The sequence below is a fragment of the Bufo gargarizans genome, chromosome 1, assembly GCF_014858855.1.
Source record: "Bufo gargarizans isolate SCDJY-AF-19 chromosome 1, ASM1485885v1, whole genome shotgun sequence".
Classification (NCBI taxonomy): Eukaryota; Metazoa; Chordata; class Amphibia; order Anura; family Bufonidae; genus Bufo; species Bufo gargarizans.
In genome coordinates this window covers 132400544-132417125 of record NC_058080.1, presented here as the reverse complement: position 1 = coordinate 132417125, position 16582 = coordinate 132400544, and the positions used below count along the sequence as shown (strand labels likewise).

Sequence of the window (16582 nt, the reverse complement as noted above, 5' to 3'; positions counted from 1 at the left end):
ATACCATAGTTGGCACCTAAGTGGGCAGTCCTGGGCAGGTATGGCACTCCAGGAGCTGGGCTTACATGAGCCAAATTTACCAACTGTAGTGGTGGTAAGTATGCCGTCAGGTACCTCAGCCTGGGTGCAGTTGTTACCTCTGCACTACATATATAATAAATTATGGAATCTCCCTTTGGTCCTTTTTGCACAGATAAGTCTATCCTTACATTTATAATGAATATAGCAGAATTTATGTTCCCTATGAAGGTGGAGGTGTCCTTGGTATGGAGGCATACGGGATATGCCACCTAACTCTGTTTACAAGGACAAAAAAATGATCCTTTTATACAACACATTTACATTTTCTCACGTCAGATGCTTCAAACATCTCTTAGTTCCTACATAGCAGAGTTTCTCAAATGTTTTCTTCTGCGGTCTCACCATCAATGGTGACACCTGCATCTCAGCAAAGGTTAACATCAATGCCAAAAGAGGGACATGGTGTTGTGTTAATACTGTGCTGAACTAAATACCTTAGGTCTCAGATTGCCCCATAGCAGTGCCATCCACAGTGGAAGGCCTTATTGCCTCAGGGCCTTCAGTCTTCAAAACATTAAAAAAAGGTTGTCCAAGAGTAGAAAAAAAGGTTTTTCCCATCAGCATCCCACACTGTTATTGGCGTTGAGAATGACACTAATGTGCTAATTTAAATTTTAAGAAGAAGAAATTAACCTTTTTAAGGGGCAACCACCTAAACAATGATGTTCTAATGCATCTTAAAATAAAAAATTAAAGTAACTTTGCACACCATCTTAACTAAATATCAGCAGCTCCTATACAGGTTTATATGTTACAGTGGTAACATACAACAAACAATCCCTGTAGTCTGATTTTGCATTATTTTTGCACTCCATCTGTCCCCTACTTCCTATAAATCAAATATATGTTAGTAAGGATTAATGGGCCAATATAATGAAGGATGTCTGCAAGATCAGACTACACAAGGATTATTTGTTGTCTGTTACCATGGAAGCATGAAGCATTTTTCAAGCACTGTATGCCATTTTTCTGTTTCATGCCATTGTTAGCTAGGTGAGCAGGTGTATACAAGATTTATCAAAGGCAAGTTTTTTAAGAAGTTACAAAAGATTGTGCACTCTCACTCTGGTTATGGTGGTGGTGGGCAAATTAACTCGAGTAACATCTCTAGACAAAAGTGTTATTTCAAAGATGTCACATTTTTAAACAATATCAAACATTTGGCACACAAACTCAAACACAACTGACTTCATATACAGTAGATCTGAATTAGAGCTATATACACTAAATCATATACAATTTTAGCCTTTATATGTCCATGCTTCTATATTTTCTTGGGGAAAAAAGTTAATGCACCATGCTAATTGTCTAATTGCCACTTTGACGAACATGTCATTGCTGGTACCACATTAATTCTTGATTGTAAAGACATGAGTTCCCTTAGCAATTTCTGTGAAATTTTTAACATATGAATAGTGAAAAGATGTTTAGAATCAGCAGGAATCTGGGAGCTTACATATATTATGCTGTACTGTATTCCCCGCACCATCAGACACACGTGACCATTAGATGCACCTAGAGGAGGAAAATAAGAAAACACTTTTTTTTTTAATCAGACCCCCAAATCAGACCTCCAATCTTCATCATACCTCAGATCAGACCCCCATTTCTCATCAGACCCCCATCAAACCTCAGCTTGGACCCTCAAATTAGTCCCCTAAATCAAACTTCAGATCAGGCCCCCATTCCTCATCAGTCCTCAGATCAGAGCCCCAAATCAGACCCCCATTGCTCATCAGACCTCCAGATAAGACATAAAAGAAATAAAATAAATTAACTTTCCTCTCCTTCTCCAGATGTCGCCACCACTTGCAGATACAGCGCACTTTTCCTGCACTCACTGCTTTTCTTCTGCTGGTGCCGCACACTGTGCTGTGACCTAACGTCACATAGCGTCAGGTCATAGTACACGCCTAGCTGTGCAACGTCAGGCCTCAACACAGCACATGGCATCGCCAGAAAAAAACAGGGAGCGGTGACTACAGTCCACACAAGGAGCTCTGTATTCACTACTGTCCGATCCTACTGTGTACTAGTGAGTGCACCTATACTGGAAGCACACATTAGTATTCGCTTTCATATGACACACTGCAATTTTCACCTGACTTTTTGGGGTAAAAAGTGTGTCTTATGGAGCAGACAATATGGTAGTTACTTAAAATGCCGTATATTTTATATTAAAGATGACCTGTCAGCTCTAGGGCAGTGAGGCAATCAAAGAGGAATGTCCCAATGTACGGTGACATTTCTTGTTCAATATGAGTACAGTAACTGAATCAAAAATTACTGAAAGCATTTTTTATTTTGATTAAATCGGAAGGTAATTGCATCTTAAACTCAGATATGTCATAGACTTCCATTGGTTATCAAATTTGAGGTGCTAATTCTGAGGTTGTTGCTGCTTAATAATCTCTTGGCATATCACACAACACTATCAATGAAATGGCATTGAGATCAATGGTGTTTTATCATGGGCACTGTGATGGAGAGACCAATACACTTTGGTGTTGTTGGGAGACTGCAGTTACGTAGAAACTGCTTACTCTTTAGTTTGGAAGAAAGTGGGAGTCTCGGGAAATATTGCAACCTATGATAGGCAACCCTGGCAGATCAGTTTGACTAAAGAACGCTTTCAGGGTTGAAGAGAAGCAGAAACCCATTCCAAGGAGCACTTTAGTACATATAAACAATCCCTTCTCAATTTCAAGTCAGCACTCACTGCTTCAAACAGGCCTACTTCACAACTCTCATATCTCCCCTGTCTCACAACTTCAAACAACAATTAAACACTTTAAACTCTCTACTCTATCCCCTGCTGTCCCCTCCTACATCTCTCATCTCACCTGAGAACCAGAAGATTGACAACAGCAGACAAAGCTTCCACCTACGATCCCCAAAACTTCTCTACACAACTATCTAGGTCTCTTCCCCCCAAACCAGCTTCTCCACCATTACAGTAGAAAAACTGTCCACCCTACCCTCCAGATCACATCTGTGCTCTTGACCCAGTCCTATCCCACCTCATCTTTAACCTCATCACAGTGTTTATCCCAGCCCTTACTCGCCTTTTCAACCTATTACCAACTACTAGCATCTTCTGCTCTTCTTTTAAAAATGCAACCTTCACACCCATTCTTAAAAAGACTCCCTTGACCCATCCTCTTTGTCTAGCTATTGCCCCAGATCACTACTCCTGTGTACCTCAAAATTTGATTATTTGAACAATATGTCCAGCTTGAACTGTTTTCCCATCTCTCAGCCTAGTCACTTTTTGACAGGCTACAGCCTGGCTTCTGACCCCATCACTCAACTGAAACTGCCCCAACCAAAGTCACCAACGATTCGCTAACTGCAAAGCCAAACAACATTGCCCTGTCCTCTTCCTAGACCTGACTTCTGCTTTTGACACTGTTGATCACTTTCTTCTTGTGCAAACTCTGTCATCAGTTGGCATTACAGACTTAGCCTTCTCCTGGATCACCTCATACCTCACATACTGGACATTCAATCGCTCTTACTGACAATTCACCTCCTCTTATCGCCCCCTCTCTGTTGCTGTCTATCAAGGCTCTGTCCTAGGACCCCTACTCTTGTCAATCTACATCTTTGGCCTAGGACAGTTAATAGAGTCCCATGGCATCAGTACCACTTTTAAGCTGACGACCCTCAAACTTACCACTCTAGCTCAGATGTCATCTTTCTACTATACAGAATTCCACAATGTACATCAGCTATATCCTCCTTCTCCCCTCGCATTCCTAAACTTAAAATGGAGAAAACTGAATGTATTACCTTATCCCTATCTCACTCAGCAGACTATCACAGTCCACAGGTCCACACACTCTGCTGCCTTGAGGTAACCTTCGATTCTACCTGTCCTTCAGACCACACATTCAATCTGTTTCCACCTCCTCCCACATTTATCTCAGAAATATCTCTCAGATCTGCACATTCCTTGACCACAAGCATGAAAAAATGCTTGTACATGCCATCATCATTTCCCACCTACAGTACTGCAACATCCTCCTCTGTGGCTTTCCAACTAACATTCTGGCACCCCTCTAATTTATCCTCAACCCTGTAACCTGGCTAATCCACCTCTCACCTTGTTACTCCTCTGCTTCTTCTCTCTGCCAGTCCCTTAACTGGCTCCCCATTGTCCCGAGAATCCAGTACAAAACATTAAAATACTATACCAGGCTGTCCACAACCTGTCTTCTCCATATATCTGTGACCTGATCTCGAAGGAATCTCCATTCCTCACAAGACCTCCTTCTTGTGAGCAAATTTGGAGAGATTTCTCCTATGTATACCCCATCCTGTGGAACTTCCTGCCCCAACACATTAAACTCTCACCTACCATGGAAAGTTTCATGAAAACCCACCTCTTCAGACAAAGCCTCAAGCTACAGTAACCCTGCTGACACCATACCACCGTATGAGTAGTTTTACCTTCACTTTTGTATCCTTTCCCCAACCCTTTTAGATTGTAAGACTTCACCTTCTGTACCAGTTTGTAACTCATTTAGTTCATGTTTATTGTACTTATTTTTGTATTTATACCCTTTTTATATGTACACCGCCATGGAATAAATGGAGCTTTAATAATAAATAACATTACATTCCTAGATTCATTTGCTCAAACTCCCCCATTGAAAAAGTCAAAATCGTAAAGATAAAACATTACACAAGTTCTTACAATACTTGATATGTTTTCTAATGTTCACGTGCTTTTTACCCCTTTCAGAATTTATTAGGATGCATTGCACTTCAAACCCAGACTGGTGGATGCCATCTGAGGAGCAGATCAACAAGGTGTTCAGTGATGCAGTAGGACATGCTCGCCAAGGACGTGCTGTGGGAACGTTCTTCCATAACGGAAATACCTATTATGATGTTATGGACCACCAAGTCTGTCACGAGGAGATATTTAACAGAATCTCCCAAGATGGATCTGGAGATTGATGAAGAATGAGGACCAAATGAAAGATTAAAAAAAGTGAAAGAAAAAGTTAGCCACAAAATGAAATCTTAATGTAATAGTTCAATTAATGTGTCTTCAGTGTTTTTTTTTGTTTTTGTTTTTTTTGCTGTGCAAGGTGCCTAGGACACTTAGTGGGCCCTACCAGCAATTCCAGTCTGCCACTAAACCAGTCCAAAGTATACTACTAGTCTGTACAGTGTGTGTGCGTGTAAGAATTTGTCATCTTGGTAAATGCTTCAGGGACTTCCCGTGGACTGTATTATGTGACTGTTACTCACTCTCTTCTCCAGATAGAACCCAACACAGATTCAACAAGGCATTTGGAGACTGAATGTCACTGGACAGGAATGTGTTGGTGTGTTCTGTAGAATTAGCTTTAATAGAATTTGAATTTTCACAATTGGGTTAAATTATGCAAGAATTCAACTTGTTCATCCTGTGTTCATAAAATGTCTCCACCACTCCGACACTGAATATTTTTGTGTCTATTTGTGTGGATTATTTTTGTGTCAGAAAATATTTATGTATCACTGTGCTGATGGCAGGTAGATTTTATTACTTTGGCCGCAAAGGCAAAACAGACTAAAGTAGTTTATTCTCATTCGGAACAATCACATCATCATGATAATCTCAGGTTTCTATTCCCTACGGCTTATCATGCGCAGTAATGTGCTCAGTGAATCAGAAGTCATATCTTCTTTGATTATTCAAGTGTTCTCACTGAGTTTTATTTGGTAATAGCTAAACTCCCTTTTCAGCCAATATGTTTCTTAAACACTTGATCATTGTGCTAGATAAGCCTGCATGGTTCTTCATGGATTAAAGGGTTTCTGTCACTAGAATTTTCAGTATTAAACTGGCTGACATTAGCGATGTGCTAATATCAGCTGCACCTAACTCTGCTATTCTAATGATTATCCGTTACTGTAGAATTCTTACTTTTATAATATGTAAATGAGCCTCTAGGAGCAGAGGGGGCGTTGCTCCTGCACCTAGAGGCTCCCGTCTCCCACCTCAAGTCACGCCTTCCAAGTGTTGATTGACATGGCCAGGCATCGTTCGCATTCTTCTACCTGCCCTGTGCCCTGGGGAACTCTCGCGCCGTTCGGTATTCTGCGCAGGCGCAGTGAGGAAGCTGGCAGCCTGCGAGAGTCCTTCCCTCACTGCACCTGCGCAGAATACTGAACGCCGTGAGATTTCCCCAGGGCACAGGGCAGGCAAAAGGATGCGAACAATGCCTGGCCTTGTCAATCAACACTTGGAAGGCGTGACTTGAGGTGGGAGACGGGAGCCTCTAGGTGCAGGAGGAACGCCCCCCCTGCTCCTAGAGGCTCATTTACATATTATACAAGTAAGAATTCTACAGTAACGGGGGCACGGATAATCATTAGAATAGCAGAGTTACAGTAGGTGCAGCTGACATTAGCACATCGCTAATGTCAGCCAGTTTAATACTGAAAATTCTAGTGACAGAAACCCTTTAAACATTGGTGTCCTGGTACTGCAGCTTGTCCACTTCACCTGAATGGGAATGCATTACCAGGCACAGGCATCCATGTGGACAAGCAGTTACCAATGGCTTGGGTCTTGGAGGTCACACTGATCAAATATTCATGGCCTACAGGTGTGTCCACCCTAACCTTGAATTTGGTTAAAGGACCCTCCAGTTAAAAAAATTATAATCACACTCATGCACACAAATGTATTTTCTTTCCATGTCCTTTCCATTTATTTTGAGGCCCATATATGGAACCATTCAGTTCAATGGGTCCGCAAAAAACGGAAGTTATTCCGTGTGCATGTCCTAATATTGTCTGCATTACGGACATGGATAGGTCTGTTCTATTAGGGGCCAGCTGTTCTGCAAAATACGGAATGCACACGGACGTCATCCATACTGCAAAATACATATGGTCGTGCGCATGAGCCCCTAAGGCCCAATTTACAAGACCGGATCAGTTTTTAAGGACCGCAATACACGGATACTGGCCATGTGTGCTCTGCATTTTGCAGATCAGAACGTCCGTCCCTTGATAGAAATGCCTTTTCTTGTCTACAATACGGACAAAAATTAGACATGTTCTATTTTTTTGCAGGGCTGTCTGCATCTTTTGTGGCCCCGTTGAAATGAATGGATTCGCATTCAATCCGCAGAAAATGTGGATCTGACGCAGAATGAAAATACAATCGTGTGAATGGGGCCTAACTGGGGAATGAACAGAACACTTACATGGTGTCCTCTTCTTCTGTCATCCAAGATGGCAGTACTACATCTAAGAGTACCTGATGCAATCTGTGCATTGGTAGTCCAAGACGAAAGGAATACAATTGAGCGCTTAGCAAGCGCTGCCTCTAATGCCACCAGATGTAAGGCAGCTATCCTATAAGTCAATGGTCAACCTTTTAAACAGGCCTTGAGACATGACTCGGATATTAAATAAGCCAGCATCTCATCTGTAGACAGCTGTTTCGGGGTGATTGCCCCTCATCAGGGCAGAGCAGAGAGTACTGGCTAAGGGCTCTTTCACACTTGCGTTGTTCTGTTCCGGCATAGAGTTCCGTCGTCGGTGATCTATGCCGGAAGAATCCTGATCAGGATTATCCCCATGCATTCTGAATGGAGAGAAATCTGTTCAGGATGCATCAGGATGTCTTCAGTTCCGGACCGGAACGTTTTTTGGCCGGAGAAACACTTGCCGCAAGGCAGGATCCGGAATTAATGGCCATTGAAAGGCATTAATCCGGATCCGGCCTTAAGCTAAACGTTGTTTCGGCGCATTACCGGATTCGACGTTTAGCTTTTTCTGACTGTTACCATGGCTGCCGGGACGCTAAAGTCCTGTTTGCCATGGTAAAGTGTAGTGGGGAGCGTGGGAGCAGCATACTTACCGTCTGTGCGGCTCCCGGGGCGCTCCAGAGTGACGTCAGGGCGCCCCATGCGCATGGATGATGTGATCACATGGCACGTCATCCATGCGCATGGGGCATTCTGACGTCATTCTGGAGCGCCCCGGGAGCCGCACGGATGGTAAGTATACCGCTCCCCCGCTCCCCACTACTACTATGACAACCAGGACTTTAATAGCGTCCTGGCTGCCATAGTAACACTGAACGCATTTTGAAGACTGATCCGTCTTCAAATGCTTTCAGTTCACTTGCGTTTTTCCGGATCCGGCGTGTAATTCTGGCAAATGGAGTACACGACGGATCTGGACAACGCAAGTGTGAAAGAGCCCTTAGACACATCCTTCTTGTCCAGCCCTGCTCTTGGTTACGTACATTCTTAGAGCTCTTTCAGACAAGCAGACAAACACGAACCACACATGGATGACATCTGCATGCTGTCATTTTTCTTGCACATTTGTCATCCAGCCTGAACCCCTCTGATAAATCTGGTGCAGGTCTACACAGCCTGTCTAAAGTTCTGCCATATATAGGATTAGTAAATCTGGGCCTTATCTATTATTACCTGGAAATGGTTTACTTATCTATGGCTCTGTCAACCTTGGCTGGTAATGGGAACTTTCAGGTCTATAGGTTTTACAGAGCACGCTCTTTTCCTCTTACCTTTCTGACATTTTCACAAAAAGAAAGTCCATCACCAAAATCATTGACCCTATTGCATGCAGTATTCGTAGTGTGCACCCATATAATGATGCTGTGTCCAGAGACAGCCGTGCTTGTATCCTCTAGGTCTTCTGCATGCCTGGTCTTTCTAATGCAGCTGAGAAGCAGACGTTCTCACAATATGATGACCTCCCTGCCCTGAGAGCCATGGAGGCGCTTCATTAGAATACAAGTTCTGATTCTTCCTGCCCGTCACAGAAGACACACACAGTATTATTCTGGAGTATCGTATAGCTGGAAAGCAAGCGATCGAGTTTTCCGTCTGGAAGTGATGCGTGTAGCGAACACATAGCATCTGCACGGAATCCTGACCCATTCATTTCAATGGATCTGTGTACATGAGCGCTGTTTTTCACGCATCACCTTTGCGTTCAGTTAAAATCTCAGCATGTTCTATGTTGTGTGTTTGTCACGCAGCTCTGGATCCACAGAAGTGAATGGGGCTTGAGTGAAAAACGGAAGGCATCTGAATACAATCCGTTTTTCACTGATGGTTGCTAGGATGTAGATAGTGAAAAACACATGCAATCCAGGTACAATCCGGATGGAAGAACTGCACACACTGAACGCAAATTCTGAAAAAAATCCCTCCGTTTTTCCTTAAACAGATCCCATTAGGGCACAGATCAGCAACCTCCAGCACTCCAGCAGTGGTGAAACTACAACTCCCAGCATGTTCCATTCTCTTCGCATCCAACGTCTCTTTCCTGGTCATACCGCCAGGCTCTCTCCATATAATGCGTGCCGAGTGACATCTTGGTTCAAATTCACACAGCAGATTTGTTGTTAAAAATGAGTTGCATCCATCTGAATGGGGTTGTTTCTGCAGCATGCACATGGATTTCTGCAAGGTGAATGGGACAGAAATTTCTGCAAGAAATGAGAATATAATGGAACAGGCCTATTCTGCTGGTCAGTCTATGCCCACTTTCGGACAGTCAGTATTGGATCAGTACCTGTAGGCCAAAACCAGGAGTGGGTCCAGAACACAGAAGAGACACATCTTCCCATTATACTTTTCTCTTCCTGGTTTTGGCTGACTGTGTGAAAGTGGCTTTAGGCTACATATCACTCGGCACTCCAAATAGGCAACCGTTCTATGCCAGCCGGTCAGTGTATCGTCGAGTCGCTATGATAATATAAACCTGCACAGAACTGCCACACATTGCCTGGCCAACAAGGTTCCTTGGTTCCTGTCCATTTGTGAAAGTGTAGGTCACACGTGACTGAATAGCTGTGGATTTGCCGAAACAGCCTAGCCCTAGCAGATCAGGTAGGAGCCAAATTGCAGAATAAGGGCCCGTGCGCTACACGTATCAGGGAAGTACATAGATGTGGTGTGTAGCAAGTCTAACACGATTTGGAGCAGGACTTGGATGTGATCTGATGGAGAAAGTCCTGCTCTGAAACACATTATTAATCCAATAAAGACCACTTCCTACACACGACATCTGTGTACTTTTTTCTGCAATTTGGCTCCTACATGATTCTGCCCGGTCCTGGGATCGTCGGATACGCAGCAACCACGTGGGGATTATCAGTACACTGCCTACACCAGTGTTGTACCTGGCCGCACAACCAAACAAGGTAGTTATGTAGTCACACAAACCTCTGTCTTGCCTCCTACAGTCCTTCACAGAGCGCGTCTCTCCTTCTACCAGATCAGGTGAACAGAGATATGAAACTAGCCTTAAGAAAAATGGACCATAAACCACCAGCAGTACCTGCTGACATCAGGCTTCTAATGATGATCTTGTGTAAGGCCCCTTTCACACAAGCGAGTTTTCCGCGCGGGTGCGTTGCGTGACGTGAACGCATAGCCCCCGCACTGAATCCTGACCCATTCATTTCAATTGGTCTGTGTACATTCTGCGTTGCGTGAAAAACGCAGCATGTTCTATATTCAGCGTTTTTCACGCAGCCCTGGCCTCATAGAAGTGAATGGGGCTTCAGTTGGGGCTTCAGTGAAAAACGCATTTCATCCGGAAGCAAGTACGGATGCAGCGCGTTTTTCACTGATGGTTGCTAAGAGATGTTGTTTGTAAACCTCCCGTTTTTTATCACACGCGTGAAAAATGCATCGCACTCGCGTGGAAAAAACTGAACAACCAAATGCAATCGCAGACAAAACTTGCTTGCAAAATGGTGCAAGTTTCACTGAACGCACCCTGAACACATCCAGACCTAATCCGTGAAAGAGGACTAAGGCCACACGGGCGAGTATTCCGCGCAATGCGTGAGGTGAACACACACCGAATCCGGACCCATTCATTTCAATGCGGGGCTGTGTACATGAGCAATGTTTTTCACTTATCACTTCTGCGTTGCGTGAAAATCGCAGCTTGTTCTATATTCTGCAACACAGGCCCCATAGAAGTGAATGGGGCTGCGTAAAATACGCATTGCATCCGGATGCACTGCTTTGCGTTTGAAACGCAAGTAACTTAGCAACAGTGAAGGGATTTAAGACAGGAAGTTAAGTTCTCACTGTCTGGCTGCAGGCCCTGCATGGTAAGGAGGGCAGGAGGATTTTAGTATTGCCCTTGCGGAGCTAAAAACATAATGCGAAAGGCCCCAAAAGCCATGGATGTGGAGAAACTCATTATCCTGGTCGAGGAGAGGCCGTGTATTTGGGACAGCAGGTCGCCAGAATACGTCAACCGGTCCAAGAAGGAGGAAGCATGGGAAGAAATGTGCAAGGAACTTTTTCCGACCGCTTGGGAGAGTAGTCAACGCCACAGTCGGCAGAGCTTGGGTCAGTAAAGTGGACAGTCTATACATGTTTGATCCTAGCTGTCCTCCCTAGCCTAGCACATGGCATACATTATCTTCTGCACCATTCTATAGTTTGGTAATTGTTTTTTTTTTTTTGTATGTTTATTAAAAGTTGAAGAAGTAAAGAGTCGCTGGAGGAGCTGCCGGGACCAGTACCGGAAACAAATACATCAGCAACGACGCAGTGGGTCCGGGGCAAGTTTGAAAAGGCCCTATCGTTTTTCGGAGCAACTTATGTTTCTGCGCCTGTTAATAGACCAGCGTCTGTAAGTACATTATACCCAATGACGACTACATGTTTATGAATATACACTGTATGTTTACTATGTGGGTAATGTCATTTGTACCAATATGTTAATTAGAAATGTCATAGTTGACGATAGCAACCAATCTGATTCCTCCTTGTATTTGCAAATAGAAGGAGGAATCAGATGGAATCTGATTATTTGCAAAGGCCGGCTATACGACTTCTAATTTCCATAATGTATCTACATGACCACATATGTAATATGTTAGTTAGTTTAAACCTGACCTGTCACCACTCCTCCTCCCATGTAATAATTCAGGAGCATCTATTCTTATGCCTGTTTATGTAGTGGCATTCCTTTATAATTCCTGCTAGAAGTTATTATTGAATTGCTATTAGACTTTGATAATATAAGGATACAGAGGGGTGTTAACAAGTGGGGGGTTGTACCTGCACTCACTCATTCTATCCAATCAGTGCAGCCATGTTTAGGTGTGCAGGTACACCCCCCCCCCAACTTGTTAACTACCCCTCTGTGCCCTTTTAAACAGAAGGCTAATAGCAAATCATTCATAAGTACGACTTTATAATTAATAAAGGAATGACACAACATTAAGCCATAACAACAGATGTTCCAGAAATGTTATTACAGGGGTAATACATGAAGTAAATAAATTACACGTCAGGAGTGTTGATCGGTCATGTTTAAAATAGTATTATGTAAAAAATGTATTTTGAGGAAGATAGTAATATAATAAAAAATTGTTTATGACAGGGATGCTCAACCTGTGGCCCTCCAGCTGTTGCAAAACTACAACTCCCATCATTCCCTGACAGCCTACAGCTATCATCCTACAGAAGGGCATCGTGGGAGTTATAGTTTTACAACAGCTGGAAGGCCGCAGGTTGAGCATCCCTGGTTTAGGACATATTGGTGTGTTCATATATTAATGTACATGTTATGTTTGTTTAAATATTTCAGAACGGAGGACAACCTTGAGGAGGAGGCTGAACAGAGTGGTCCACAGAAGTCAAGTACCTGCGAGGAGGAGCCTCCTGCCTTGCAAGCTATGGCAGAAACTGCTGAAGGGACCAGCAGTTCGTCCACTCCAACCCCCCCGCCAGAGCAGACAAATCCCTCCTGTCGAGGCTGAGACAAATAGCCAAGTTGTGGACAATTTGTCTCCGGCCCGGCAGGAGGATCATTACGATTTTTTTGGGCACAGTCTTGCACCGTTTTTAAGGAGCCTGCCTCACGAACGAGTGTTGAGAACCGAAGCGGCTCTCGGCATCGTTCTGGAGGCAGCCACTCCGCCTAATGAACTTTCAGAAGTCTTCCTCGCACTGGAATATTGGCGCAGCCATGGGCACATGTCTGGCCTCCGGCAAGTGCCAATTTCCCAGATGCCACAGGGGCCTCCACAGTTGCCTCCCTCAAGGGAGTTTTATGGGCAACATAGTTGGCCATATGCCCAGTATCATGGAGACACGCCATATGGCCATCCTGGCCCCTCTACATCCCAACCTGCCCCATCTCACTACTTTGGACCCCCTTCACAACCCTCTTACCCTGGGCCCCAGTTTCAGGGTCCAACGGGGTCACCAAAACGTTATTTTAAAATGTAAATTTTTTTTTACATTATTGTTTATATATATTTTTTTTAATTCTCTGTGTGTGGTTCACACATTTCCTTGTTTCCAGTCTTTATGATATACATTGAATTCATATATTTATGTAGCACAAACACATAGGAAACATTAATTTTAAACGTTTATTAGACACTTATATAACCTACATACACGTAAATAGATAAACATGATTTTGAAATAATTTACACACATAAATCTAAAAATTTTGTTATAAACAATATCAATAAATTAACGTCATTTTACATTTTGGCATTTATAATACATATCTCTCTAAAAAATATTACAAACTATTTAATGTCCATTATGAACACAATAGTATAGACAATAGATATGGAGATTACTGACATGACACATGTAAGGATAGTTATTAGTAATTGATAATGAGGCCAACTACAACTTTATTAATTATTATGGTGATGCAGGCATACATTTAATAGTGCTTACATTTTATATTTATAGTAATGATTACTACAGATTTCTCATACCTATTTTAATACACATAGATTGGTACAGGTTTTTTTATTACGCGCGTTAAAAACGCATACAAAACTGACAGCACTCTCAAGCAAAAACGCACGATTTTCCCTGAACGCACCCGCAACACATCCGGACCAAATCAGTCACGCTCGTGTGAAAGAGGCCTAAGATAGTCCAAGGCGCATGATCGCTATAAAACAGGTCATATGCAAATAAGGTTCTTGAAGTGAAGGCGGCAGTGGCTTTCACGCTCAAAATCAAGCGTACCATGCCACCCTTTCCATCCCTTCATATTTGATTGATGGTCTTTTGGATTTTTTCAGGTGCGATTCCATACCGATTTCGCGCATGCGCCATATGATCTTGTTTCCAGTGCCTGACTCACGTGGGCAAGGGCATCAGCTTCAGTCACAGGATCAGGAAGGCCTGCGCATTGACTCGCTGAAGCCAAGTACACTACAGCGGGGATCAATGCACAGACACCGTAAATCTCAGGATGGAATCATGCCTGAGAGAATCCAAAAGGCCATCAGTCAAATGTGAAGGGGCAGGAAGGAGGCACGGTAGGGTGGCCACTGGCTTCACCCATGAAAGCCAGACCTTGCCGACCACGCCCACCTGATGTGAACAGCTTTAAGTTACTGCTGCTGGTCTATGGTCCTTTTTGGTGCTGACAGGTTCCTTTTAACTGCTTGCAGTGTTTGGACTTCTGCCTGCCCTGTAGTTGTCTTGGTGTTACATGACCCGTGTCCAGTCCCAACCTCAGATTTGTATACACCACTATTCTGTTCATCAGTCTGCTACCTATCTTTGAAAATACTGTCTGCATGCCGTCAGAAGTTGCTATTAGGGACTACTCTAAGGATGTGACCCTGTGCAAAGTTCATGCCCGCATGAAAGCATTTTAGGGTGAAAAATTGCAAAATCCCTTAAAGCTGCTGGCCCACAAACAACATTTATCACCTATCGTCATAATAGACGATCAATATATCATCACTGGGGGTCTTACCACTGGGTCCCCCACCCATCAAAAGAACAGAGGTCCCCGAGTCCCTGTTGTGAATGGAGGTGTACAGTGCATGTGTGACCACAGCTTTACTTACTGTCTATAGGACTGCACAGTACAGCCCTTGGCTATCTCCAGCAGTCCCATAGACAGTTGAGCAGTGGTCACACATGCACACTACTGCTCCATTCACACAGGGGACGCGGGGACCCCCATTCTTATGATCATGGGTATTCCAGTGGTCGGACCTCCACCAATCATACGTTTATTAGTGTTGAGCGCAAATATTCGAATAGCGAATATTAATCACGAATATCGCAGCTTCGCGAATATAGTACTATATATTCGCTATATCGAATATTTATCATTTTTTTACATCTGAAAACATGATTCCTCCCTGCTTCTTTCTTGTGGGTCAATGAGTCATTGGCCCACAAGCAACTTAAGCAGGAAGGAATCATGTTTTCATATGGAAAAAAATGACGAATATTCTAAAAAACAAATATATAGCCATATAGGGAATTTACAGTGGGATGCGAAAGTTTGGGCAACCTTGTTAATCGTCATGATTTTCCTGTATAAATCCTTGGTTGTTGCGATAAAAAATGTCAGTTAAATATATCATATAGGAGACACACACAGTAATATTTGAGAAGTGAAATGAAGTTTATTGGATTTACAGAAAGTGTGCTATAATTGTTTAAACAAAATTAGGCAGGTGCATAAATTTGGGCACTGTTGTCATTTTATTGATTCCAAAACCTTTAGAACTAATTATTGGAACTCAAATTGGCTTGGTAAGCTCAGTGATCCCTGACCTACATACACAGGTGAATCCAATTATGAGAAAGAGTATTTAAGGGGGTCAATTGTAAGTTTCCCTCCTCTTTTAATTTCTCTGAAGAGTAGCAACATGGGGGTCTCAAAACAACTCTGAAATGACCTGAAGACAAAGATTGTTCACCATCATGGTTTAGGGGAAGGATACAGAAAGCTGTCTCAGAGATTTCAGCTGTCTGTTTCCACAGTTAGGAACATATTGAGGAAATGGAAGACCACAGGCTCAGTTCAAGTTAAGGCTCGAAGTGGCAGACCAAGAAAAATCTTGGATAGACAGAAGCGACGAATGGTGAGAACAGTCAGATCCAACCCACAGACCAGCACCAAAGACCTACAACATCATCTTGCTGCAGATGGAGTCACTGTGCATCGTTCAACCATTCGGCGCACGTTACACAAGGAGATGCTGTATGCGAGAGTGATGCAGAGGAAGCCTTTTCTCCGCCCACAGCACAAAAAGTGCCGCTTGAGGTGGCTAAAGCACATTTGGACAAGCCAGCTTCAGTTTGGAATAAGGTGCTGTGGACTGATGAAACTAAAATTGAGTTATTTGGCCATAACAAGGGGTGTTATGCATGGAGGAAAAAAGAACACAGCATTCCAAGAAAAACACCTGCTACCTACAGTAAAATATGGTGGTGGTTCCATCATGCTGTGGGGCTGTGCGGCCAGTGCAGGGACTGGGAATCTTGTCAAAGTTGAGGGACGCATGGATTCCACTCAGTATCAGCAGATTCTGGAGACCAATGTCCAGGAATCGGTGACAAAGCTGAAGCTGCGCCGGGGCTGGATCTTTCAACAAGACAACGACCCTAAACACTGCTCAAAATCCACTAAGGCATTTATGCAGAGGAACAAGTACAACGTTCTGGAATGGCCATCTCAGTCCCCAGAC

At 43.4% G+C, this 16582-nt stretch overlaps 1 protein-coding gene across 1 annotated transcript in view; it reads left to right on the top strand.

The window, feature by feature from the left end:
- BEND4 (BEN domain containing 4) overlaps positions 1–5526 on the top strand; it is a 133040-nt gene extending 127514 nt beyond the window's left edge. The window contains exon 5 of the mRNA XM_044292289.1: positions 4829–5526. Within this exon, the coding sequence (XP_044148224.1) occupies positions 4829–5046 (218 nt within the window). The 3' untranslated portion in view covers positions 5047–5526. The remainder of the gene's footprint in view (positions 1–4828) is intronic.
- The last annotated feature ends 11056 nt before the right edge of the window (positions 5527–16582 follow it).